We start from the raw sequence: 25322 nt of genomic DNA, 5'->3' as shown, positions 1-25322 counted from the left end.
CTCGCCTCCGCGCCCCGCGGGCCGGCCGCGCCGCACCGGGACCCGGGCGAGCAGCGGAGCTGGCGGCGGCGCGCGGCGCTCGCTCACTAGCCGGGGGCGGCCCCACCCCTCCCGCCCCCGCCCGCGCGGCCTCCCGCCGCAGCGCCCCCTCCGCCTGGGCCGGGGATGGCGCTTGGGCCCGCACCCGGTCCTGCCCGGCTGCCGGCGCCCGCCAGCCTCTCCGCCCCGAGCCGGCCCGGCCCTTTCTGCACAATGACTGGGCAGCAGATGCGCACTCGAGCGCTTTCCGTTCCTTTTCAAGCAAACCATTTGTTGGGCGGCCCCTGGGTGCCGCGCACAGTGCCAAGCGCCGAGATTCGGTGGACTTCTCAGCTGTAATTGCAGGGCCAGGCTTGAGGACTGACTGCAAAGGCATTTTGCGGGGCAAGCGGGGGTGGAAGTGGGGACACAATCTTATTTGAAAGCCAGGGGCCTGTTAACCACTGTTTTGCAGTTCAAAGTGCCCAAGAGTTGTGTGTGGCACATGCTCTGGCCTTCCTTACCCAGCTCTGTGATCTGGACCCAGACCCAGGCTTTCCAAGTGTCACCTCATGTCACAGATCCCACTTTAACACGAGAGGAAGATTCATGCTTCAGGGACCCAGTGTCTTTCAGGAATTCTGGGTATATTCATTTTCTATTGGTGTGTAACAAATGACCACAAATTTAGCAGCTTACAACAACACATCTCACAGGTCCTAGGTCAGGAGCTTCCACACAGCTTAGCTGAGTCCTTAGAGCCCCAGAAGGTTACAATCGAGGTAAGGTGTCAGCCAGGCTGCATTCTCCCCTGGAGACTCAATTGGGGAAGAATCCACTCGCAAGCCCATTCAGGTTGTTGGCAAAACTGATTTCCTTGCGAATGTATGACTGAGGGCCTGTGATTTTTGCTGGCTGTCAATTGGAGGCGCCCCTCAGCCATCTGCAGTTCCTGGAGGTTACACAGCTCCTTGCCATGTGGGCCTCTCCAGCATGGCACTTACTTCATCAAGCCCACAAGGAAAGTCTTAGCTCGAGGTGCCAAGACAGTTTTATATAATGCAGCTTATTCTATTATACAGTTGACCCTTGAACACCATGGGTTTGAACTACCTTGGTCTGTTTATACACAGATTTTTTTTTTCAATAAGTACCTGTATTTTTTTTCTTCTACAATTGGGAGTCCACAATGGGAGAGCTGACTATATGCATTGATATGCACTGTTTCTATAGGGGACTTGAGCATCTTCGAATTTTGGTATCTGCCTGGGTCCTGGAACCATTTCCCCATGGAACCGAGAGAGTTAAAAGTTAAACATGGATTTTTGGCTGCATGGGGGTCAGTACCCTCAACCCCTGCATTGTTCAAGATTCAACTACATATGTAATGAAAGCAACATCCCATCACTTTTGCCATATTCTTTAGGTTAGAAGAAAGTCACAGGTCTCACTTTAACACACAAGGAGAGGATTACACAGAGGTGTGAATATGAGGAGGCAGGGATCACTGGGGGTCATCTTAGGGTCTGTCCACCAGACTGGGGTTATTGCAACCCCAAGGAAAAGTATAGGAAAAGTATAGGAAGAGGGCTGGAACTAGGGTAGGAAAGAGTAAGAAAGGAAGTCAAATTACACAATGGGAAGGGGTAGAAAGGCAACAACAATAACCTCAAGGAACACTAATTGGTACACATGCCCAAGGCCACCGAGGGATGCCCTTGGTGCCAAAGATTCTCAATTTGATGAACCCTATCTTGGAGTGAACCAAATTGTGGGCTTCCTCCCCTCTCACTTGTTGGCTACGGAACTAAGTTACAAAACTGGACATACTGGTTCCAGTATACATTCCTGCTGTCCCACCTCAAGTGGGTCCTCTTTAAACTCTAAATCTTTTCTTGTTCCTTGTCACTTTGTACAAACCAACTTGATTTTCAGCTTCCCTCCTCTCTACCTCATCATTTCTATTTGAATCTACCCTTTCCTCTTATCTTAAATATGTGGACCTCTCTCTGCCTGTGGCCAACCCTCCACTCATGTCTTATCTCTTCCTGTTCATTGAGACTGCAAACACATACTCAATTCTCCTCTATCAATTAAAAAGCAAAACTAAAAAACCAACAACAGCTCGGCCGGTGTGTCTCAGTGGTTGAGCGTCAACCCATGCACCAAGAGGTCACCAGTTTGATTTCTGGTCAGGGCACATGCTCCAGGGCTGGATTCCCAGCAGAAGACATGCAGGAGACAGCCAATCGATGTTAATGCATCGATGTTTCTATCTCTTTCTCCCTCTCCCTTCCTCTCTCAATAAAATCAATAATAACATATTTTAAAAACAATGACAGAAACAGCTTCCCATGTTTGGCTACCTCCTTACTCTAGCTTCAGGTTTATCTTTCTCTCTCTCATTAGAGTCACATTAAAGAGCAACTACCACTTCCTGGTCACCTATTCATTCCTTAACTTCTTATAATTTGGCCTGTCTACATCACTCTCCTAAAACTTCCACCTTAAATGTCCCTAGTGATGCATTTATTATTATTATTTTTTACACTTTTACTGATTTCAGAGAGGAAGGGTGAGGGATAGAGAGATAGAAACAATGATGAGAATCACTGATCGGCTGCCTCCTGCATGCCCCCTACTGGGGATCAAGCGTGCAACCCAGGCATGTGCCCTTGGCCGGAATCGAACCTGGGACCCTTCAGTCCGCAGGCTGATGCTCTATCCACTGAGCCAAACTGCCTAGGGCACTAGGGATGCATTTTGTATGGCATTCTTACCTATTTATACCAGTAAGAGAGTTCCCAGACTCTCTTATAAATAGGTATGGCCAAGGGACTGAATTCTGGCTAATAGAATATGAGTGGAAGTGACGGGCTGGCCCATAAAACTCCCGAGTGCTCATCCTTGCTCTCCCTCCCATCTGCTAGCAGAATAGAGGAGACTCTAAGGACCTAAAGAAAGTCAACCAGATGCTCCCATTCCAAGTTTCAGGGTCCCACTCCTTCTCAGTCACAGAAGACTCTTTTTCAGTCTTATTAAGACTGAATTAAACGGATATAACTGCACCATGCATAATTTTTGTTTGTTTTATTTGTAGCAAATAAGTCTTGTGGCTACAAGAAATAAGAGATTATTTTATGGCTATCATGGAAGCTTTTTGATTCTCTTACCATGATTTGAGGGGGGAGTTTAAAGACCCAAATTTGTCATTTTCTGCAAGGACTCATGCATTCAGAATTCCTCCCATATCAAGTCCTGGTAGTCATCATCACTGCCACAACAGGCAACTGCAACAACCATTTGGGCCCCCAAGGCATTTGCGTTAGTTAACACTTCATCACAAATAACCCCAGGTGATAATTTGATTAATCATGATGCCACAGCATGCCATGGATTAGTAGCATCACATTTCTCATTGGCAAGGAGCTTACTTAGCACATTCAAACTCAATGACACAACCAAGCCAGTTCCCTAACCCTATCTTTCGAAGTCTATTTCCTGGGACCACTGCTAGTACCAATTTCTTTTTTTTAAATGCTGTGTGTGTTTTTGAAAATATATTTTTATTGATTTCAGAGAGGAAGGGAGAGGGAGAGAGATAGAAACATCAATGATGAGGATCATTGATCAGCTGCCTCCTGCACGCCCCCTACTGGGGCTCGACCCTGAAACCCAGGCATGTGCTCTTGACCGGAATTGAACCTGGGACCCTTCAGTCCGAAGGCCGATACTCTATCCACAGAGCCAAATCGGCCAGGGCAAGAGCCCAATTTTTTTTTTAAATATATTTTATTGATTTCTTACAGAGAGGAAGGGAGAGGGATAGAGAGTTAGAAACATCGATGAGAGAGAAACATCGATCAGCTGCCTCCTGCACACTCCCTATTGGGTATGTGCCTGCAACCAAGGTACATGCCATTGACCGGAATCGAACCTGGGACCCTAGAGTCCCCAGGCCGATGCTCTATCCATTGAGCCAAACCAGTTAGGGTGAGCCCAATTTTTATAGCAGTCAGGGTCCAGCCAATGAGACAGTAATCACACCATTCACTGGACAGAGAGAATTTACTATAAAGAGTGGTTAGAATGGTTAACTAAATATAGAGTTGTTAACTAGATAACTGAAAGGGTAAAAAGAAAACTCTGGGAGCATCTCTAATTCCTAGAACTAGGAGAGCAAAGGAAAGAGTTTGGAATTACTAAAACTTAGACACTTAGAAAAGGGGCTCTACGGAGCTGAAAGTCAGACTTCCAAGTCTGATGCTATCAGGTGTCTCTGAGTGGGACACTGTGAAGCTGGTTCTGCAATTGCTGGGAGGAAATCTGCAGAGTGGAATCAGCGCCCGCTACAGGAAGGAACTGCCACGGCCAGGGTGAAGGAGCATTGCTAGGGTTACTTCACAGGACAGGAAGCAAACAGGAGTCCTTGCTTCCGCCTCCCGCCTCACTATCTCCCTCTCGTGGCCATCATTGGCAGAACCAGACATAGAGCTAGCTGACAAAGCAGAAATGTGCTTTGCAGAATCCCAGCTCCTGTAACTCATAGCAGAAAGTAGGACGGTGGGTTTGGAGCTGAAAGACAATAGCTGAATAACTAGCACAGGTTCCTTTATGAAGAATATGAAAGAAGAGGTGGACTTAGGTGATAATTAGCTGGAATTCAAGCAAACATGGAAGGGAAATACAGTGTGGGGCAAAAGTAGGTTTACAGTTGTAAGTACGTGGATCCACAGAGTTTATCCTTGTATTATTATTGTTTATTAATTATTGTATTATTTTCCATATGAATAACTGTAAACCTACTTTTCTCCACCCTGTAGAGAAAGTCTAGAGGTGATGGGCCTTTCAGGGTGGGAAAAGCTGACTGATTCTGGATAACAAATAATATAAGATTGAAAAAAGGTCTTAGCCTTGGCTGATGTGGCTCAGTTGGTTGGGTGTCGTCCCATGCACCAAAAGGTTACCTGTTCGGTTCCCAATCAGGGTACATACCCGGGTTGCAGGCTCAATTCCTGGTAGGGGGCATGCAGACAATCAATGTTTCCCTCTCACATTGATGTTTCTCTCTCTCTCCCCATCCCTTCTTCTCTCTCTAAAAAATCAATAAAAAATTCTTTTTAAAAAAATAAAAAATGTCTTGAACCACAGAAATTGAAAGATGTGATCACCTCTAAGGCAATTACCTGGTGAAGAGCATGGCCTTCCCGCTTATTTCACATAGCTTTAATGTAGCCATCATTACATTGGGAGTCAGGCAAGGGGGTGAAGAAGCAAATAAATATATTAGGTTGAGAATTATATCTAGGAAAGAACTTGAGTGTGGTTAGTCTCACATGAATATGACTACAAGCAAATAGAGCAGAAACCTGTTGTGTTAATTTTGTATGTCAACTTGGCTAGCTGCAGTATTTGGTCAAATATTATTCTAGACTAGAGGCCTGATGCATGAAATTTGTGCACTCTGGCGGGGGGGTCCCCTCAACCTGGCCTGCGCCCTCTCACAGTCCAGGAGCCCTTGGGGGATGTCCGATTGACATCCTTAGCGCTGCCGCGGAGGCGGGAGAAGGTCCTGCCACCAAGGCTGCACTCACCAGCTGTGAGCCCAGCTTCTGGCTGAGCAGTGCTCCCCCTGTGGGAGCGCACTGACCACCAGGGGGAAGCTCCTGCATTGAGCTTCTTCCCCCTGGTGGTCAGTGCACATCATAGCAACTGGTCATTCTGCTGTTCGGTCGATTTCTATATTAGCTTTTTATTATATAGGATGTTTTTGTGAAGGGATTTTTTTTTAGATGAGATTGACATTTACATCAGTAGACTTTGAGTAAAGCAGATTGTCTTCCATACAGTGGGTGGGCCTCAATCAATCAGTTGAATAGTTTAATAGAAAAAAGACAGACTTCCCCTGAGAGAGAGGAAATTCTACCAGCAAATTGCTTTTGGACTCAAATTGCCACATCAACTCTTTTTTTTCTTTTCTTTTTCCTAACATCAACTCTTTCATGGGTCTCTAGTTGCTGGCCTACCTTGCAGATTTTAGACTTGTCAGGCTCCACAATCATGAACCAATTCTTTAAAATCTCTTTCTCTCTCAGAGGGCAGAGTCACAAAATGGAAGAAGCCTGAGTCCCAAGTGACTGAGTAGAACAGGCCTCCCTCCCCAAACCTGCATTATACTATAGTGCAGTGGTTGGCAAACCGTGGCTCTCGAGCCACATGTGGCTCCTTGGCCCCTTGAGTGTGGCTCTTCCACAAAATACCACGTGTGGGCGCGCACGTACAGTGCGATTGAAACTTCGTGGACCATGCGCAGAAGTCAGTTTTCAGAAAGGAGATAGACGAAACAAGTATACAAGACGAGTGTGGATGAGAGAGTTGGAAGGGGTCGACCTCAGCGAACGTACCTCCATCAGATTGAGGACGTTTTTAGCAAAGGCCAGCTTAGGAGTACCCTAATTAAGTTAATAACAATGTACCTACCTATATAGTTTAAGTTTAAAAAATTTGGCTCTCAAAAGAAATTTCAATCGTTGTACTGTTGATATTTGGCTCTGTTGACTAATGAGTTTGCCGGCCACTGCTATAGTGTAAACAAGAAAGAAACTTTTAAATTAAACACACACACACACAAAGAAAGAAACTTTTGCTCTGGCTGATGGCTCTGTTGGAGCGTCATCCCACACACCAAAAGATTACAGATTTAATTCCCAGTCAGGACACATACCTAGGTTATGGGTTGGATCCCTAGTTGGGGCCAGTGCAGGAAGCAACTGGTTGATGTTTCTCTCTCCCTCCTTCCCTCTCTCTTGAAAATCACTAAAAACATACCCTCCAGTGAGGATAAAATAAGAAAGAAACTTTTATATTTAAGACAGCATCCTAGCTGGTTTGGTTCAGTGGATAGAGCGTCAGCCTGTGGACTGAGGGGTCCCGAGTTTGATTCTGGTCAAGGGCACATGCCCGGGTTGCGGGCTTGATTCCTAGTAGGGGGCATGCAGGAGGCAGCTGATCGATGATTCTCTCTCATCATTGGTGCTTCTATCTCTCCCTCTCTGAAATCAATAAAAATACATTTTAAAAAAACACCGAGTTTTGGGAGTTGTTAGTTACAGCAGTTAGCCTACTTTTCTCATCCTTTCCTTAATCTTAACAGTACAGGAACCTGGTAATCATTTCTTTCTTCTTGAAACTCTCTCTTCCTCTGAAACTATTTGTTTCTAGTCTTTTATGACGATAATGATAGTAATGTCAGCTACCATTCATGAAGTTTTTTATTTTCATGAAGTTCTATGTGTCAGGCACCATGCTAGTGCTTTATCTAGTGTCTCATTTAATCCTCATAACTACTGTGTGTGATAGATGCTATCTGCCCTATTTTAGAAATGAGAAAATAGGGTTAGAGAAGTTGAATCATTTGTCCAAGGTCTTATAGAGGGAGAGGGAGAGATAGAAACATCATTGATGAGAGAGAATCATTGGTTGGCTGCCTCCTGCGCACACCACCACCGGGGATCGAGCCCACAACCTGGGCATGTGCCCTGACCGGGAATCAAACTGCGACCTCCTGATTCATAGGTTGATGCTCAACCACTGAGCCACATTGGCTGGGCATCTACATTTTTCCTTTTGACAATCAAATCCAATCTCAGGGCTGCTGTAATGATCGTGTCTGGTTGGATGGCTCCCTGACCCCTCTCCTTGTCTCCAGTTCCACATTTCCTGGCATACTAGTATGAACGTGCTGGTGACATTGTAAACTTAACACATCCAAATGCAGCTATTCCCTTGTTATTACTGTTCTAAACACTTTTTACTTAATTCCCACAACAAGCCTATGAGATAGATGTCATTCACATCTATGAGCTAAAGTGTTACCCACATTTTACAGATGAACAAACTGAGTGTTAGAGACTCAGTATTTGGCTTCTGTTTACACTACTAGTACATAGTAGAGCTGGGCTTGGGGCTGATTTAAAGGCCTAGATCTCAAAAATGACAAGACCTCAGTTCCACTCAAACTGGTAAGCTCTTCCTGTATTATTCCATTTCCTGCTTCCTATACTCACTCTCTGCTAACCCTTTTTTTTCTATTCATCAATTTATTTTGTTGATTAGATTCCACATATGCTTACTCTCTGCCCTTAACTTTCAAAGTCCAGCTCGAAGGCCATTTCTCTAGGAAGCCTTTTCAGGTATTCCAAGCTGGAAGGGATCTCCTCCTTATGTGAATTTACAAAGTACTTACTTTGTACCTCACTTACCTCTTCCTAAGCATGGGAGCAAAGCTTTAATTCATCCTCATCACAAAAAGTTCAAGTATAGCCCTAACCGGTTTGGCTCAGTGGATAGAGCGTCAGCCTGCGGACTCAAGGGTCCCAGGTTTGATTCCGGTCAAGGGCATGTACCTTGGTTGCGGGCACATCCCCAGTGGGGAGTGTGCAGGAGGCAGCTGATCGATGTTTCTAACTCTCTATCCCTCTCCCTTCCTCTCTGTAAAAAAAATCAATAAAATATATATTTTTTAAAAAGTTCAAGTATAGAGATACAGAGACGTTTAAGTATCCCTTCATTCTCCAGAATTGATCAGTTTCTTTTTTAAAAAAAACACATATTTTTATTGACTTCAGAGAGGAAGGGAGAGGGAGAGAGAGATAGAAACATCAATGATGAGAGAATCACTGATTGGCTGCCTCCTGCACGCCCCCCCCACTGGGGATGGAGCCCACAACTCAGGCAAGTGCCCTTGACTGGAACGAACCCCAGGATCTTTCAGTCCGCAGGCCCATGCTCTATCCACTGAGCCAAACCAGCTAGGGCGATCAGTTTCTATCTTGATTAATGTTTCTATGTATCTGCTAGCAACTCTATGAGACAGTAATATGAGAATGGGAGGTATAGCAAGTCATCTTTATTCCCCTAAAATTGGAATAAATAAACAATTGCTGAAAGAATTGATCAACTTCCAATCCCTTGAGCCTGCACACATTACATTTTTAGATGAAGATGAGAGAGTCTGTTCAAGAAAAGTAGTCTCTTCCCTCCACCCCACCCACCTTGGGGGACTGGTGAAGACATGTCAAACATTCCCTCTCCTCCCACCTTCATTAAAGAACAAAAAAGCACCGATTTCTAGGTACAAGAAGCTCTGGCTTCTGTTTTAGCTAGGTCTCAGAAGGAAATTACTTTTCTCTGAAACCGTAGACGCCCAACCCAGCTGCAGCATTGTTAGACCTCAGGGTAAACAGGAAGCTTCCTGCCCTGGGCCCTTCATGTCCCTCTCCCAGACTATTAAAAGACTGTTATTAGGATGGTAAAAGGACAGCTGCTGGCCATAAAATCAGCCCATTCCTTAGATCCTTAGAGAAGAGCAACTCCATCCTTCCAAGGTCAAAGAGAACACTGTTGTCTCCAAGTCACACAGGTTTGTCCACTGGCGGGAGTCCTTCGTTAGCTCCTTGATGATCAACTGTAACCATATTGGTCTTTGCTGAATACCAGAGTGGTTTAATTGAGAAGATGGGATTCCCATTTATAAGGTCTCTGATCCTTGGAATCACTTGGTTCTGGGGGTGATGAGATCTAGTGTAAAGGTTAAGCTGAGACTGCCAGAGCAGTGAAATCACTCCCCACCCTGTGGAGTCTGAGTCACCTCTCCCAGTAGGGGACCAATCAGTCTTGATTATCCCCCAAGAAGAGGCAAAGAGGAGAATGCATGAGAGCAGTCTAGTGCTCCTGCCTCTGCAATGAAGAAGTGAAACAGGACCTCAGTTCTTCCTGCACAGAGTGGAAGTCCCTGGATTTGCAGCTGTTGATGGAGGGAACAATTTCTGCCAACTGGAAGGACACGCAGGCAGGGATGATATTTTGCCAAGAAGGGCACTCGCGTGTCTTGGCAGAAGGCAGAGGGCTGCCCCATTCTGTGTGTACGTTTTCAGAAGCATTTGACTCTGGACCAAATTCTCTCAGCTGTGCTAAAGCTGGGGTAATGGATGGGAAATGCTTATTGGCCAGGCTGACTAGAAGCTCCAACAGAGGGTGCTGGGGCTCAGCCAGGAGCTTCCCTTCAGCTGGCAAGTTTAGCTTTCTGTCATGGTCAAAGGGAGCGTGTCAAAATTCCAATTCTCAGGGCTCTCCAGAGCTGCTTATGATTAACCATTTATTTTGAAGTTTCTGCTTGTTGGAATTTTTCACTCAAATGGGGAATGAATGGTGATGATGCAGAGCCTCTTATTTAACTCAAAGAACGGGCAAAAGTAGCTTCACATGGGTCAATGGTCTTACTTTCATTAAAGTGACGGGCTCATAATCAAATGGGACCAGCCAGATGCCATTTCATTCAACCTTGGACTCACCTACAAATTATCAGTTCATGCTGCCTTGTTGGCTCCTCTGACCCATGTCTACCAATCAAGCAAGCACAGGCACTTGGGCACGGCAGGCAAACCAGTCACCACTTTGACCACTTATTGCCTGGCACTGGTTTACCTCTGCAGGACAAGGAGCCTATTTGCCAGGTACCACTGCTTTCCCTCATTCAAAGAAAAGGTCACTTAAGTTACTCCTCAGAGTTGTACCCAAGGAGAGGGAGTTTCTTCTAAGTGCTGAAAGCAGAGCTATTTTCTCCTAAAATCATTTTTGAGCCTCTATGTAAGTGTTTAGACTGGGATGATTCCATTGTTTAAGGCAGCTCTTAAGATCTTAGAGAAAGGGACCTACAAGAGATTATATACCGCCCTCCCACCCCCAACTTCCCCTATGGGATAATATCATTTCCTCTAGTTTCAAGAGATGCTAAGGCTCTGAAAACTCTCCCAAGGTCACATAGCTGATAAGTGGGTTTTATTGAGAGGTCTGCTGCTTCCTTGTGCAATGCTCTTCTTACTATGACTTTTCCCCCAAAAAATGTGTATTTTTTTCCCAAGGTAACTGATTACTCCTTTAACCAAAAGTTGTTTAATTTGCATTATCTTTGTAAGACTTTTCATATAAACAAATGAAAAAAAAAATCATGAGAAACAATGCCCCAATTAGAAAAGAAGGTTCTACTTTACTTACTATTGCCATGACACTGTTCAGGCCTCTGCCATCATGTGTGGACTATTATCAGCCTATTAGCTAGAGCCTTTGATGAAATTTACATTTATTTATTTTGAGAAAGAGAAGCACTGATTTGTTATTCCACCTATCTATGCACTCGTTGATTTTTTTAAAAATTTTTATTGATTTTTACAGAGGAAGAGATAGAAACATGGATGAGAGAGAAACATCAAGCAGCTGCCTCCTGCACACCCCCTACTGGGGATTGAGCCTGCAACCAAGGTACATGCCCTTGACCAGAACTGAACCTGGGACCCTTCAGTACACGGGCCAACGCTCTATCCACGGAGCCAAACCAGTTAGGGCTCATTGATTCTTGCATGTGCTCTGACTGGGGATCGAATCTGTAACCTTGGTGCATTGGGGTGATGTTCCTAACTGAGCTACCCAGCCAGGGCTGATGAAATTTACATTTAAATTTACATGTGGGTCCTGGCCAGTTTGCTAAATGGTTATAGCATTGCTCCCACCCGCCCCCCTGCCCCTTGACACCAAAGGGTAGCAGGTTCGATCACCTGGGTTGCAGGTTTGATCCCTGGTCCCAGTTGGGGCGTATGCAGGAAACTGATCAATGTGTTTCTCTCACATGGATCCTTCTCTCTCTCTTCCCCTGCCTTCCACTCTATAAAAATCAATGGAACTCTAGCCAGTTTGGTTCAGTGGACAGAACATCAGCCTGGAGACTGAAGGGTTCTGGGCTCCATCCCCAGTAGAGGGTGTGCAGGAGGCAGCCAATCAATGGTTCTCTCTCATCATTGATGTTTCTATCTCTTTCTTTTTTTAAAAATATATTTTATTGATTTTTCACAGAGAGGAAGGGAGAGAGATAGAGAGAGTTAGAAACATCGATGAGAGAGAAACATCGATCAGCTGCCTCTTGCACATCCCCACAGGGGATGCGCCCGCAACCCAGGTACATGCCCTTGACCAGAATCGAACCCGGGACCTCTCAGTCCGCAGGCTGACGCTCTATCCACTGAGCCAAACCGGTTTCGGCTTTCTATCTCTTTCTCCCTCTCCCTTCCTCTCTGAAATCAATTATATATATATATATATATATATATATATATATATATATATGGAAAATATCCTCGGGTGAGGATTAACAACAACAAAATTACATGTGGGTCAGTGGTAAGTTTAAAACGATCTCTGCTGTGCTTGGTTGAAGAGACAGATCCAGGTATACTTCAGAACTGGAATATGATTTTTCCACTTTCTGTAAAAATAGTTACTATTCTAAAATTTTCCATAGCCAGGACCATAGGGGATCTCCAGTGGCTCATACCGTTCCCACTCCTAACCAACCTTCAAATAGAGAGAGAGGTTCTAATGGACAGAGCAAGGATCCCAAGGCAGTGCAGGCAGTGTTTTTATATATTTGTACTTTCAGATTCCTGGTTAAGTTGGCTTCAAGTCTGTCCCCAGAGACTCCAGGTCATGTCCAAGGCAGGAAGTTGCAATGCAGGAGCAGTCCCAGGAGCCAGTAAGTCAGGAAGTAGCCCAGAATGCACCGTGTGACTCGAGAACAGGTTTTCCAGTTGTACAGAAGTCCCATGATGGAGTTTCTGGGGACCCTTTGTCCTGGTGGGGAGTCTTCTGCAAGAGGCTTCCAAGGCACAGTCTCTAGAGATCTCAGCAGTGGCTCTTGATGCTGAAGCAAGTAAGCTGGAAACCAGTACACAACAGGAGTGGAGGAACCCAAAAACCTGGTGAGAACCTGGAAATCATAATAGGGGGAAACCCACACATTTATTGGAATGTCACTGCCTCAGATTGGACCAGCCTGGGGCTTGCCTGCTGCTGGGTGAACTATAACCCCATGACTGGAAATGTATTACGCTGGACATAAAATTTAATATAGCTTAGGATATGCCTTATAAAGCTGTGCATGATATCAGCCAGTGACCTCAATGTTACAAACAAAAATAGCTAGACTAATTACCATAATAATGAGTTAATCAATAAAAAAAAAACGCTTTGCAGGGTCCAATCATACCCTAGGGCTTGGACTCTAACTCTAGGTTGTGATGTGGGGCTTTGGGAATGTAAGGTGGTTCCCTCATCCCAGGGGGATACAAAGCAGAGGGAAAGGCAGCAGAGGATACTATGGTTTAACATTCTCCCTTCTAGGGGCGTTCAGAGCCAAATGGCCTCCCTCACCTACCTGGAAATGCTAACCTTTGCTGGCATTCCCTCTACTAGCAAATCCAGCTACAAACACAGAATGCTATTTTCTGTTTCCCCTATGCCTCTTATTCACACAGCTCAGAGAACTTTACAAACACCACATGTGTGCCTGAAACTGCTAAGGAGAGACAGTATGGAGACAAAAAGACTTCCTCAGAGTTAAGATGAAACTGGAGCCACAGCCAGAAACAAAGAAGATGAAATTGCCTTAGCCATTTTGGCTCAGTAGATGGAGTATCAGCCCACAGACTGAAGCGTCCCGGGTTCGATTCCAGTCAAGGGCACATACGTTGGTTGCAGGTTCCCCGGCCCTGGTGGGGGTACATGCCGGAGACAACCAAACGATGTGTCTCTCTCACATCGATGTTTCTCTCTGTCTCTCCCTCTCCCACTCTAAAAATCAATGGAAAAATATCCTTGAGTGAGGATTAACAACAAAAGATGGAATTAATGATCAAACCTTTCCCATCTCTTTATATTACACCACCACCCCAAACACTGCACAAGATGTCTCCTCTGAAAATTGAGCACCCGCTGAGTACCTCAGAGAGCCAACTATCAAGTTGACATTCTGGGTATAACTGTGCATTAGGGGAAGGTCCCAGAGGTATTCTCTGTGCTCATTCCTCTATCTCAGTCAAATCAGGTCCTCTTACAATTCTTATATATTTGCACACACCCTTCCTTTGCTTCTTAAATGGAATTTCTTCGTATTCTTTATGACCTGGCCTAAATATGACACCCTCCTTCAGTCAGCTATTTTGTTCCTCTGTGCTTCCCACAATACTTTATCTCAAAACAGCAAATTCTCTCCCATCCCACTGTCCTATAATTTTACCTGTTCAATGTCTGTCTCCCATTTCTACCATGAGACGCATTAGGGCAGCAATCTTATCTTACTCATGTTCCATCTTCTGTGGTCTGACCCAGGGTCTATCACAAATAAAGCCCTCACATAGTTGTTGAATAAACAAACTAGGCACAGTTCACTCAAATGGGAGGTTAGCTGTCTTCCCCATTCCTGGCCCAGGGATTCCGTCTGTATTCACATCCTTTTCCCAGCCAGGAGTCCACCTCACCTGAACGTGCATGCACAAACTGCCAAACAGCAGCAGCGCCGCAGCGTGAACCAGGTACACAAACACCCGAGGGCTGAGGAATCCAGGATCGGGCTTCTCTAGAGTCTCATCGCTCTTGTTTCTTCGCATCCCAAGCGTAAGGCAGAGCCACGGGTGGGTGGTCACATATGTCCACGTTCCCCAGGTAACCAGGATAGCCACTGGTGCAGCCAGCAGAAAATTGGGCACCTGCTTAAGCTCATAGTATCTCAAAAAGCCAACATTCCAGTAGACATCCTGGATATAGCTGTATATTAGGGGAAGTTCCCAGGAGCACCAAGGTGGTTCATTTCCCTCTGCAATCCGGTAGCCCTTGTCCACAGCTAACTGCAGCAAGGGCTTAGGGATGGAGCGGGCTGAGCCTGGCAGACAGAACTGGGTGTAGGCATAATACTGAAAGAGGCCAAAGGGAAGACCAAGTGTGAGCACAGACAGGAACACAGAGCCCATCAGCTTCAAGAGCTGCCTCAGAGGATTCAGCACCAGGAGAGAAGAGAAAAAGCCTTGGCACTGAGAATGTACAAGGAAGCCAACGCTGACCAGCCCGTTGGAGCGTACACCAGTAGCAAGGGCAAAGAGGAGTCCACTAGTCCAGCTTCGGCCCCTTTCCAGCTGCCCCATGGCGGTGAATGTCAGGAGGGCAAACAAAGCTTCTGAGTAACCAGCAGCCAGGAAGACATTGGCAGGGCTGAGGCAGAAAAGCAGTGCTCCGTAAAAGGCCTGGCGGGGACAGTGCAAAACCAGACAGCCCAGGTCGTGAAGTGCAACTGCAGCCAGGATAGAGAACAAGGAATTGAGCAATGCTACTGAGATTAATAGGCAACTCCGTAGGCTCAGTAACCCCCGCAGGGGTCTCAGCAATTCAGTCCCCACCAACAGGGCCAGGGGGAAACCAGGGAAGAAGGCAAAGTTGTGCTCATACAGGTAGCCATGCTCAGCAATGAACAGAAAGTGTTCAGCATCCCAGTGAGACAGGCCACCCAGAAGACCTTCCACGAGTTGGTCCACAGAGCCCGAGGGGGCAAGGCGAGGAGGAGAGAAGGCTTCTGCATGGTGATCTGGGATGAAGGCATTGAAGAGAGCCTGTGGGATGAAGAAGAACCAGGAGTTTGGTTTAACAACTAGAAGAAAATAATTACTATTTAATAAAATTAAGAACAGATTTGTTTGGGGGGAATCAGTCAGTTTTGGACTGGTTAAATTTGAGTTGGACATTCCAGTGCAGAGGTCAATGAGGCAGTGAGATATATGAGTCTGAAGGTCAGAAGAATGATCAGGGCTAGAGATATAAATTTGGGAGCCATAAGTAACGGGCAGTATTTAAAGGTATGGGACTGAAGGCGAGCGCTAGGACATACAGATAGAGCTCCGCAGACTGGGCCCTGTTCCCATCAACATTTAGTGACTTGAAAGGGGGTGAGGATCCAGCAGTGAAGATAAAAAACAGTTAGGCACACTCCTCCTCCCGAGAGCACCCCTGCAGCTTTTCCTTTCCCTTCTTCTTCCCTTTCAGGCATGGATCTCCTAAACTCTAAGGGACCCCAGGAGACTTGCAACCAAGGGAGCAATGGGCAGCGGGCAGCTCGTCCTGGGCTAACCCTCATTGCTTCCAGTGTCCCCTTTTCTCTGATTTCTCAGTGAGCCAAAGCAGTTCCGCTAGACTCATTTCTTTTCCATAACATGTCTAGAGAGCTAAGCAGCCCTGCCTAGGATAGAAAAGTTGCTTCTTCTATTCTAAGCCCTTGTTTAACTGTCCCCAGCTTTAATAAATGTGCTTTCAAAATCACACACAAAAAAAGAAGAAACAGTCAGTGAGGTAGGGGAAAAATAGGAGAGTATGGTGTCTTAGATCCAAGTGAAGCAAGGGAGTGATCAGTTCTGTTAAGTGCTGCCAATAAGTCAAGTAAGATGGGGACTGAAAACTGATCACTAGATTTAGCAATGTGAAGGTCACTGGTGACTTTGACAAGAGCTATTTCAGTGGGGTGGAGGAGAGAGAAGATTGCCTAGACTGGGTTCAACAGCGAAGGGAAGAAGGGAGATAGTGCATAAGACAATGATTTGGAGGAGGTTTGCTGTAAAGGCAAGCAGAGAAATGGGGTAGTAGGAGAATAACAATGTGGGTAAAGATAAATCTTTTTTTTTTTTTTAAGGTGGGAGATAGCCTGGCTGGTGTGGCTCTGTGGCTGAGGTCACAGTTCAATTCCCAGTCAGGTCACATGTCCAGGTTGTGGGTTCAATTCCCAGCAGGGGGCATGCAGGAGGCAGCTGATCAATGATTCTCATCATTGATGTTTCTATTTCTCTCTCCCTCTCCCTTCCTCTCTGAAATCAATAAAAAATATATGTATTTAAGGTGGGAGATAAGTGTTTCCCAATGGGAATAAACCCGTGGAAAGGAAACGAGTACACAAGAAAGAGAATGGAGAACCGCTGGAGCAGGCGACAGGGGATGGAATCTGCTGCACAGGTGGAGGAGCCAGCCTTGGAGAGGAGGACAGACAGCTCACCCAACCTTCCACAGTGAAGGCACAGAGGTGAAGATGTAGGTATGCTGATGGATGCGGTGTGAGCATGCAGAAAGTCGCTTCTGGCCCTAGCTGGTTTGGCTCAGTGGATAGAGCATCAGCCTGTGGACTGAAGGGTCCTGGGTTCGATTCTAGTCAAGGGCACATGCCAGGGTTGCAAGCTCGATCCCCAGTAGGGGGCATGCAGGAGGCAGCCGATCCATGATTCTCTCTCATCATTGGTGTTTCTATCTTTCTCTTCCTCTCCCTTCCTCTCTGAAATCAATAAAAATATATTAAAAAAAAAAAAAAAAGAAAGTCGCTTCTGGTTGCTTCTATTTTTTACTCAGGAAAGTAATTTGGGGAAAAGACATTAGAGACTTGATTAAAGACTAACACATGTAAAATATGTCATCTATAATCTCAGCTCTCAAAACAGGGAATCACCCAGGTAGTTTTAGAAATACCAATGCCTGGGTTCCTTCTCCAGAGTTAATGATTTAACTGGTATGGGTTACAGCCTGGGCATTGAGTTTTTTTAAAACTCTCCCCAGTGATTTGAATGTGCAGAAAATGGAGGTGGGGTGGGGTGCATGGACGAGAGAAATACACTAACATTGCCAGGTAGCATTAAAGACTCAATTGGATTAATGATATTGAATAAAAGGAAACTAGTTACTACAGTTGTGTGTTTTACTCTGGGCAGATGCAAGCATGGAATGACAGAGAACTAAATTTAACCAAGGTTGGACATAGGGAGAAGGAAGTAAATGAGCTGTGTGTGTATGCATGATGGAGCATGGAATCCAAGCTCGGTAAAAAGTGGAGCTGAAGGCTTGAGGTTGGTGAGAGTCAGCGAAAAGTGGTAGGATCAATGGATTATAAATCCTGAGGGGTTAAAAGAATCATTAGAGCTGGGATACTAGAGAAAGTGAACTGAAATGATAGGAGATAATGGTCAGGTGTATCAGCCTTATTAATATTCAAACCATCAAGAAATCAATAGTTGTGCTGGAAAGAGTAACTGAATCAGAAGCTAAAACTTTCAAGGAATGAGGAGGAATGAGCTGTCATTAACACAGATGACAGCCATAGCTGGTTTGGCTCAGTGGATAGAGCCATGGCCTGCAAACTGAAGGGTCCCAGTTTCGATTCGGTCAATGGCACATGCCCGGGTTGTGGGCTCAATCCCCAGCGGGGGGTGTGCAGGAGGGAGCCGATCAATGATTCTCTCTCATTATTGATGTTTCTATCTCTCCCTCTCCCTTCCTCTCTGAAATCAATAAAAATATATTTTTTAAAAAAAAACACCACAGTGACAGCAACAATGAAGAGTAACTGGCAATATATTCTGATGGCATTACCTTTAAAACTAGAAGGGTTGGCAGTGGGAGAAATAACAAAATAGCATATTGTTAAATATCCTTTTGTCAGATTAGATTGTCAGTTACTTAAGGGAAAAGATACCATTACTTTTTTAAAAAATATATTTTGTTGATTTTTTACAGAGAGGAAGGGAGAGGGATAGAGAGTTAGAAACATTGATCAGCTGCCTCCTGCACACTCCCCACTGGGGATGTGCCCGAAACCAAGGTACATGTCCTTGACCGGAATCGAACCTGGGACCCTTGAGTCCGCAGGCCGACGCTCTATCCGCTGAGCCAAACCGGTTAGGCAAGACACCATTACTTTTATATTTACCACCTAGCACAGTTCGTGGAACAGAGTAGGTACTTAATAAACTTTTAGTGATTGAGTGAACAGTCTACAAAACATCATGTTTCCAAATCAACTGAATTAGAACCCAGCTGTACTGGTTTCCTATCCCAGATGCCGATTCACAGTACTGCTCCATTGGCTCTGCCAATCACTCAGCTGATACTGGTTCCAAGCTATCACTGAGTCAGTTTCTCCAGCCTGGCACCAGAGTACAACCCCATTTTTAAGGCTCTTTCTCTTTTTGGTCAGTTTCTTTGGTAATCAGGCCACTTCAAATAGTGAAAACAACCTTAGTCTCCATGTTGAAGACACTTTTAACTAAACTTGGGAGCCAGCAGAGCCTGCTATGCCTCCTATAGTAAGGGAGAAAAGAGAAAAGGGGATTTCCACAAAGGAACCAGCTATGAGCCTCAGAGAGAATGAAGCTTATGATAAAAGATACACATAATTATGCTAATAAAACAACATACCTAGAATGTTGACTACATTTACCAACACGTACTAAGAACCTACTAAACATTGGGCATTGTGCTAGGCACTGCATTTAACTCATACATATATGAAGTTTAATTAAAATATGTATAAGGACAGCCTTGGAGGAGAAAGGGAGTTTTGCAATAGTGAATGCATTCTGAGGGCTGTGTGTGGGTGAGGCAGCAAGGGGAGACACTACTGCAGTGGTTCTCAACCTTGGCTGCACATTAGAATCACCTGGGAATCTTTTTAAAATCCTGATTTCTGGGCCTCATCCTCCGGAAATTCTGTTTGTTACTAATGTTGTGGTCACACCCCATACAAAGAAACAGAATTTCCGGAGGATGAGGCCCAGAAATCAGGATTTTAAAAAGATTCCCAGGTGATTCTAATGTGCAGCCAAGGTTGAGAACCTCTGCACTACTGACTAAACAAATATACACAGATGGTCTCAGGACATTGCCACCTCTTTCCCATTCAACTGATTGACATAGTGCTCAGTCTCCTGGTAGGGGATCCAGGCTAATGCTTTGAGTTGTCACACCCTAATGCAGCCGTGGGCAAACTACAGCCCGCGGGCCGGATCCGGCCCGTTTGAAATGAATAAAACTAAAAAAAAAAAAAAAAAAGACCATAACCTTTTATGTGATGATGTTTACTTTGAATTTATATTAGTTCACACAAACACTCCATCCACGCTTTTGTTCCGGCCCTCCGGTCCAGTTTAAGAAGCCATTGTGGCCCTCGAGTCAAAAAGTTTGCCCACCCCTGCCCTAATGTCATCTCTGGTTACAGAACATCATGACCTGTTGGAAAGACCGCTAGCTCAGGAGTTAGGAAACCTGGGTTCTGATTCTGGCCCTTCTCTTTTCTTTATAAAAATCTTATTGTTTAAAGTATTACAAATAGTAGTACATATGTCTCCTTTTTTCCCCATTGACCTTTCCCCAGCCTCCCCTACCCCCCAGCACATGCCCTTCCCGCCCACCCCCACAGTGTCTTGCGTCCATTGGTTATGCTTATATGCATGCATACAAGTCCTTCGGTTGATCTCTTACCCCCAACCCCCAACCCTCCCCAGCCTTCTCGCTGTAGTTTGACAGTCTGTTCGATGCTTCTTTGCCTCTGTATCTATTTTTGTTCATCAGTTTATAATGTTCTTTATATTCCACAAATGAGTGAAATCATGTGGTATTTTTCTTTCACTGACTAGCTTATTTCACTTAGCATAATGCTCTCCAGTTCCATCCATGCTGTTGCAAATGGTAAGAATTCCTTCTTGCCCTAACTGGTTTGGCTCAGTGGATAGAGCATTGGCCTGCAGACTGAAGGGTCCCGGGTTTGATTCTGGTCAAGGGCATGTACCTTAGTTGCAGGCACACCCCCAGTGGGGAGTGTGCAGGAGGCAGCTGATCGATGTTTCTCTCTCATCGATGTTTCTAACTCTCTATCTCTCTCCCTTCCTCTCTGTAAAAAATCAATAAAATATATTTAAAAAAATAAATAAATAAAAATAAATAAATAAATATTCGTGTTCTATTTATTTATTTATATATATATTTTATTGTTTTTTTACAGAGAGGAAGAGAGAGGGATAGAGAGTTAGAAACATCGATGAGAGAGAAACATCGATCAGCTGCCTCCTGCATATCTCCTACTGGGGATGTGCCCACAACCCAGGTACATGCCCTTGACCGGAATCGAACCTGGGACCTTTCAGTCCGCAGGCCGACGCTCTATCCACTGAGCCAAACCGGTTTCGGCGAACACAACTATTTAAAAAAAAAAGAATTCCTTCTTTTTTTACAGCAGCGTAGTGACTTTAGGGAAGCTCTTTAAACATTCTGGGCCTCTGCTGTTCATGTGTAAAACAAGGGATTAAAGACCATTCCTAAGAGTCTTGCCCATTTTCCAGCTATGAAGCCTAAGTGTCTATGGTTCCAACCACCTGGGGGGGCACACCTCGGAGGTGGAAAGAAGATGAGGACTATTCTTAGTGTCTAGCCCAGTCATGTGGCAACGGCATGTTCAGCACAAAAGATCAGAGACTGACCTGTAGCACCAGAGTCAGGGCCCGGCAGCTGACCGCAAACCTCAGCACCTCTTTCCGGGATGGGTCCAGGGGCCACATCCTCTCACCACAGGAATTCAGGGGTGTTGCTGCCAGGACTGAGCTCCCTCAGGTTTCTAAACTCCAAAACCCAAGAAGGAAATGTCACACATGGGCTGAAAGTAAATTCCTGAAAGCATTCTCCACAGGAGACTCCCCCTTCAGCATTACTAGGCAAATTTAACCACTTAACTTCCCAAATGAGGGAAAAGCATCTTGAAGGCAGATGTCATTTGGTGTCATTCTGAAGCACTATATTCTTGTTGGGAAAATTCCACACATATAGGCATGAAATCGGAAAGCTAAATTCACAGGCAAATCTTTTTTTTTGTTAATCCTCACCCAAGGATATGTTTTCCATTGTGTTTTTTTTTAGAGAGAATGGAGGAGGGGAAGAGACAGAGAAACATAGATGTGAAAGAGACACATCGATTGGTTGCCTCGCACTCATTCCCAGCCTTTGATGGGAATCAAATCAGGGATCCTGCGGTCCCTGGGGCCGACACTTTAACCAGTGAGCCAAACAGGCTAGGGCTCGCAGCAAATCTTTAAAAAGCTTGTTGGGTGCCCCCACCCGCCCCTCAGTATGCAGGAACTAAAGACCTAAGTTCAGGCCCTGGCTCTGTCACTCACAAGTTCTCATTTAGTCCTTCTGAACCTCAGTTCTTTATGTATACAATGAGATCAGATTATTTTGCCCATCTCACAAAACTGTCATGATGGTGAACTGGACTAAAGTGTGAAGAAGTACTACTACATCTATATTGTGGTTGGTGTTATTTGGTGTGTGCCCTTTTCCTCTTGCCCAGAATAATAAACTAGGTCCCAAACCAGAGTCCCAAAAATGGGGCATAGAACTGAACTGGAAAGACCATAATGACTACACACTTCAGCTTAGCTCTCTGATGTGTGTTCAGCTGGTCTGTTAAATTAAGTGGAGAAGGAAAAGAAAACCACCACTCGGCAGGACTTAAACCAGCTTACATTGCTAAAACAAACTTAGGGGGAAGGCAGAGTTGACTACTAGAGACAGAGAAAATGTATTTCGCATTTCTTTGTTGGAATGGCAGCAACATATAAACAACTGCAAAGCCATTTTGAGGCAAGGAATGCACTTCAAGGCTTTTTATTATTAAAAACAAAACAAAACAAAAAACAAAACACCACACAGTCTCTTGGGCTAAAAGAAGTAGCAATGGCTCTTACAAAACCAGTCTGGGAAATCAGAAAGAAGGGCAAGAACATCAGATACAACTCCCTGATTTGGTGTTCTTGCCCCAGTTCCACCCCACAAACATCCACTGAATTCCTGATGTATGTCATGGTTCTATCCCTAAAGAAAAAAAAAAATTTGAGAAATTAACAGGGAGGGCTGGAATATTTTTCTTTCTTCTCTGATCTGGCTAATACCTACCAAGCCTTTAGGTATCACTTGTCTGAAATTCTTGTCTGACCTTCACTAGACTATGTGTTCTCATTGTACTCTGACATGTGGTCTTAGTGCTATTGCTTAAGTAAGTTGCTTGGGAGGGCAGGGGCTTTGTCTTCCTTAAGGGTTCACAACTATATCCCCAGGGCCTAGCATACAAACAAACTATTTTAAGCCTGTATTCTGATTGAGTGTAAGTGGTAAGAACAGGATGTGTCATTACCAGTTCATTGGCTCTGGGTATAAAATCACTGCTCAAAGTATTCCTCTCACCATACTCCTGTTAAGAGCAAGACTACAAAGTCACAAGAAGCCATCTATATATCTAAAAGCCTAAGTGACTGTTGGACCAGTAGCTATGATAAACACTGACCACAAGGGGGCAGACACTCAATGCATAGGCATGTAAACATGGAACAGACTGATGAATCTCAGAGGAAAGGGGGTAGGGGAGAGGGTGTGAAGAGATTAACCAAAGATCTCATATGCATACAAGAAGCCCGGTGCACAGATTCGTGCACTGGTGGGGTCCCTCGGCCTGGCCTGTGGGGATTGGGCCAAAACTGGCAGTCCGACATCACCTGAGGGGTCCCAGATTGTGAGAGGGTGCAGGCCAGACAGAGGGACCCCAGCAGTGCACGAATCTGTGCACCAGGTCTCTAGTCCTATATAATAAAAGGGTAATATGCAAATCGACCGAACGGCAGAACGAATGGCTGCTATGATGCTCAGTAACCACCAGGGGGAAGACATTCAATGCAGGAGCTGCACCCTGGTGGTCAGTGTGCTCCCACAGGGAGAGCACTGCTTAGCCAGAAGCCCTGAGCTGGGCTCACGGCTGGTGAGCGAGCCTCTCCCGCCTCCACTGCAACACTAAGGACATCCGACTGCCGGCTTAGGCCTGTTCCCCGTCAGTCAAACATCCCCCGAGGGCTCCCGGACTGAGGGGACCCTCCCTCCGGTGCACAAATTTCGTGCACTGGGCCTCTAGTAGAAAAATAAAATTTCTCCATAAAGGAAGCAAGATTGGCCAATAGCAACAGTACCTATCCTCAGCACAAGGGGGCGCCTGCTGCTTACTCCATCACCAGGAAGCCAAGAGGAAGGGAGGGGCCACCAACAGCACACCGGTTTGCTCATCAAAATTCAGTTCAAAGGCAAGCTTCGGAAAACCCCAAAGAGGCAGTTTGTGCATCTATCCAACATTTCCAACGTTTGACTCGCTGAATCAAGAGGAATCATAGAAACAGGCACCACCAAACCTCACACGGTCACTGGTTCTCTACCCTTCGCTTTCTGCCCTTCTTCAGTTCCCATCCACATGCAGAAGAGAAGTTAGGAACAGAAAAGCACTTAACCCACCTCTGCCTCTTCACCAGGCTGCCATTCTTCCTTCCTCTCTCCAGAGTCAAGCTCTAGCCCCAACGACCACAGGAGACTTGTAGCCCTAATTTACAGGTAAACCAAGTAAAAACAAAATAAAGCCAGTGAGTCCTCCCTCTCAGCTAATTGCCACCCTCACTTCCCAACAACCCCTTTGCCAAATCACTCTCTCTGAACTGTCAGGACACAAAGCTACTAGTTTTACTCCATTTTCCCATGAGATAAATAGGCCCCCGAGGTGAGTAATAAAAAATCTCCCTAGTTTTTGCATCAGAGATCTCATTAAACCCTTTGGGGCCAGTATAATTACCGTCGCCATTTTTATAGATGTGGAAACTGAGGCTCACTGGGGTCAAGCGGCACACTCAAGTCTGTATTTGAAGAGAACGTCATTTTCTCTCTTTCATTTTTAAATTCTGAAACCTCATGCTCTTCCTAGCAGGCCTCACACCGGCCAAAGCGGATGCGCTCTAACACAGGATTACAACCCAGGTCTCCCTTCCCCAGCCCGGTCTTGTCCGACGCCGGGTGTGCTGAGGGCAGGGAGGGCCTGAGAATGCAGGGAAGCCTGAACGGGAGCCCTGGGCTCTGGGGGAGACTGTCATCCCCTGTGGGTGGGGAAATCGCTGAAACAAGGGTCCTCAAGGCCAGAGGCCCCGCTGGCCGTCGCGAGCCGCGTCTAGCCCGCTTCTTTCAGACACAGCCCCAAGCTGGCACCGGGCATCTCCTCTCCCCAAAGGGCCCGGGGATAGTTCCGAGGGGGCCGGCGGGGCCAGGCCCGGCCGCAGGGCCGGAAGGCAGGGGAGGGCGGGAGACGGCAGAGGAAGAGGCGGCACCCCGAGGCCGCGATGGCGGGGGGGCGGGGCTTCCGCTTCTCGGCGGCCTCCGCTCATTTCCCTCCGCCTCCGTTTGACAACTTCCCTCCCCCAAGAACGTTTGGGCTCCCACGCTGGCGCCGAGTCCCCAGCATCTGCCCGACTCGACCTCCCAGACGGGGTCCGAACCTCAGCTCCTCCATCCGGGAACCGGAGCGGCCGCGCCTGCGCACTGGCTCCGCCGGCCGCGGCCCCGCCCGGCTCGGAGCTGCTCCGCCCCCTCCGCGGCGGCCATGATGACTCCGGGCCTGCGGGCGGGGACGGCCGAGCCCCTCCGCTCTGCGCCCTCCGCCTGGCACCTTCCCGCCCTGGTGACCCCTGGAGACTCGCCCTCCCGCACTACCCTGTCCTCGGCCCCCTCCCTCGCCTTCACTTGGTCCCGGGCAGCTGTCTCAGAGTCGG

General features: G+C 46.2%; 1 protein-coding gene across 4 annotated transcripts; it reads right to left on the bottom strand.

The window, feature by feature from the left end:
• Positions 1–10955: 10955 nt before the first annotated feature.
• PIGV (phosphatidylinositol glycan anchor biosynthesis class V) lies at positions 10956–25105 on the bottom strand. 4 transcript variants are annotated; one of them, XM_070404452.1, is made up of 6 exons: positions 25050–25076; positions 24356–24416; positions 24025–24109; positions 21177–21310; positions 14385–15506; positions 10956–12835 (listed from the first exon to the last, which is right to left on the bottom strand). In XM_070404452.1, the coding sequence occupies exons 4-6, from the start codon at positions 21252–21254 to the stop codon at positions 12554–12556; spliced, it is 1482 nt and encodes a 493-aa protein (XP_070260553.1). In that variant the 5' UTR covers positions 21255–21310; positions 24025–24109; positions 24356–24416; positions 25050–25076; the 3' UTR covers positions 10956–12553. The 4 variants fall into 4 exon arrangements, with proteins under 4 accessions (XP_070260553.1, XP_070260554.1, XP_070260552.1 ...); XM_070404453.1 differs by lacking the exon at positions 25050–25076 and having other exon boundaries at positions 14385–14785; positions 15413–15506; positions 24356–25035; XM_070404451.1 differs by lacking the exon at positions 25050–25076 and having other exon boundaries at positions 24356–25035.
• Positions 25106–25322: the final 217 nt, after the last annotated feature.

The sequence above is a fragment of the Myotis yumanensis genome, unplaced genomic scaffold (assembly GCF_028538775.1).
Source record: "Myotis yumanensis isolate MYYU_CA2020_CCGP unplaced genomic scaffold, mMyoYum1.0.hap1 SCAF_2, whole genome shotgun sequence".
NCBI lineage: Eukaryota > Metazoa > Chordata > Mammalia > Chiroptera > Vespertilionidae > Myotis > Myotis yumanensis.
The sequence above is the reverse complement of the archived record's forward strand: the minus strand, read 5'-3'. Positions and strand labels throughout refer to the sequence as shown.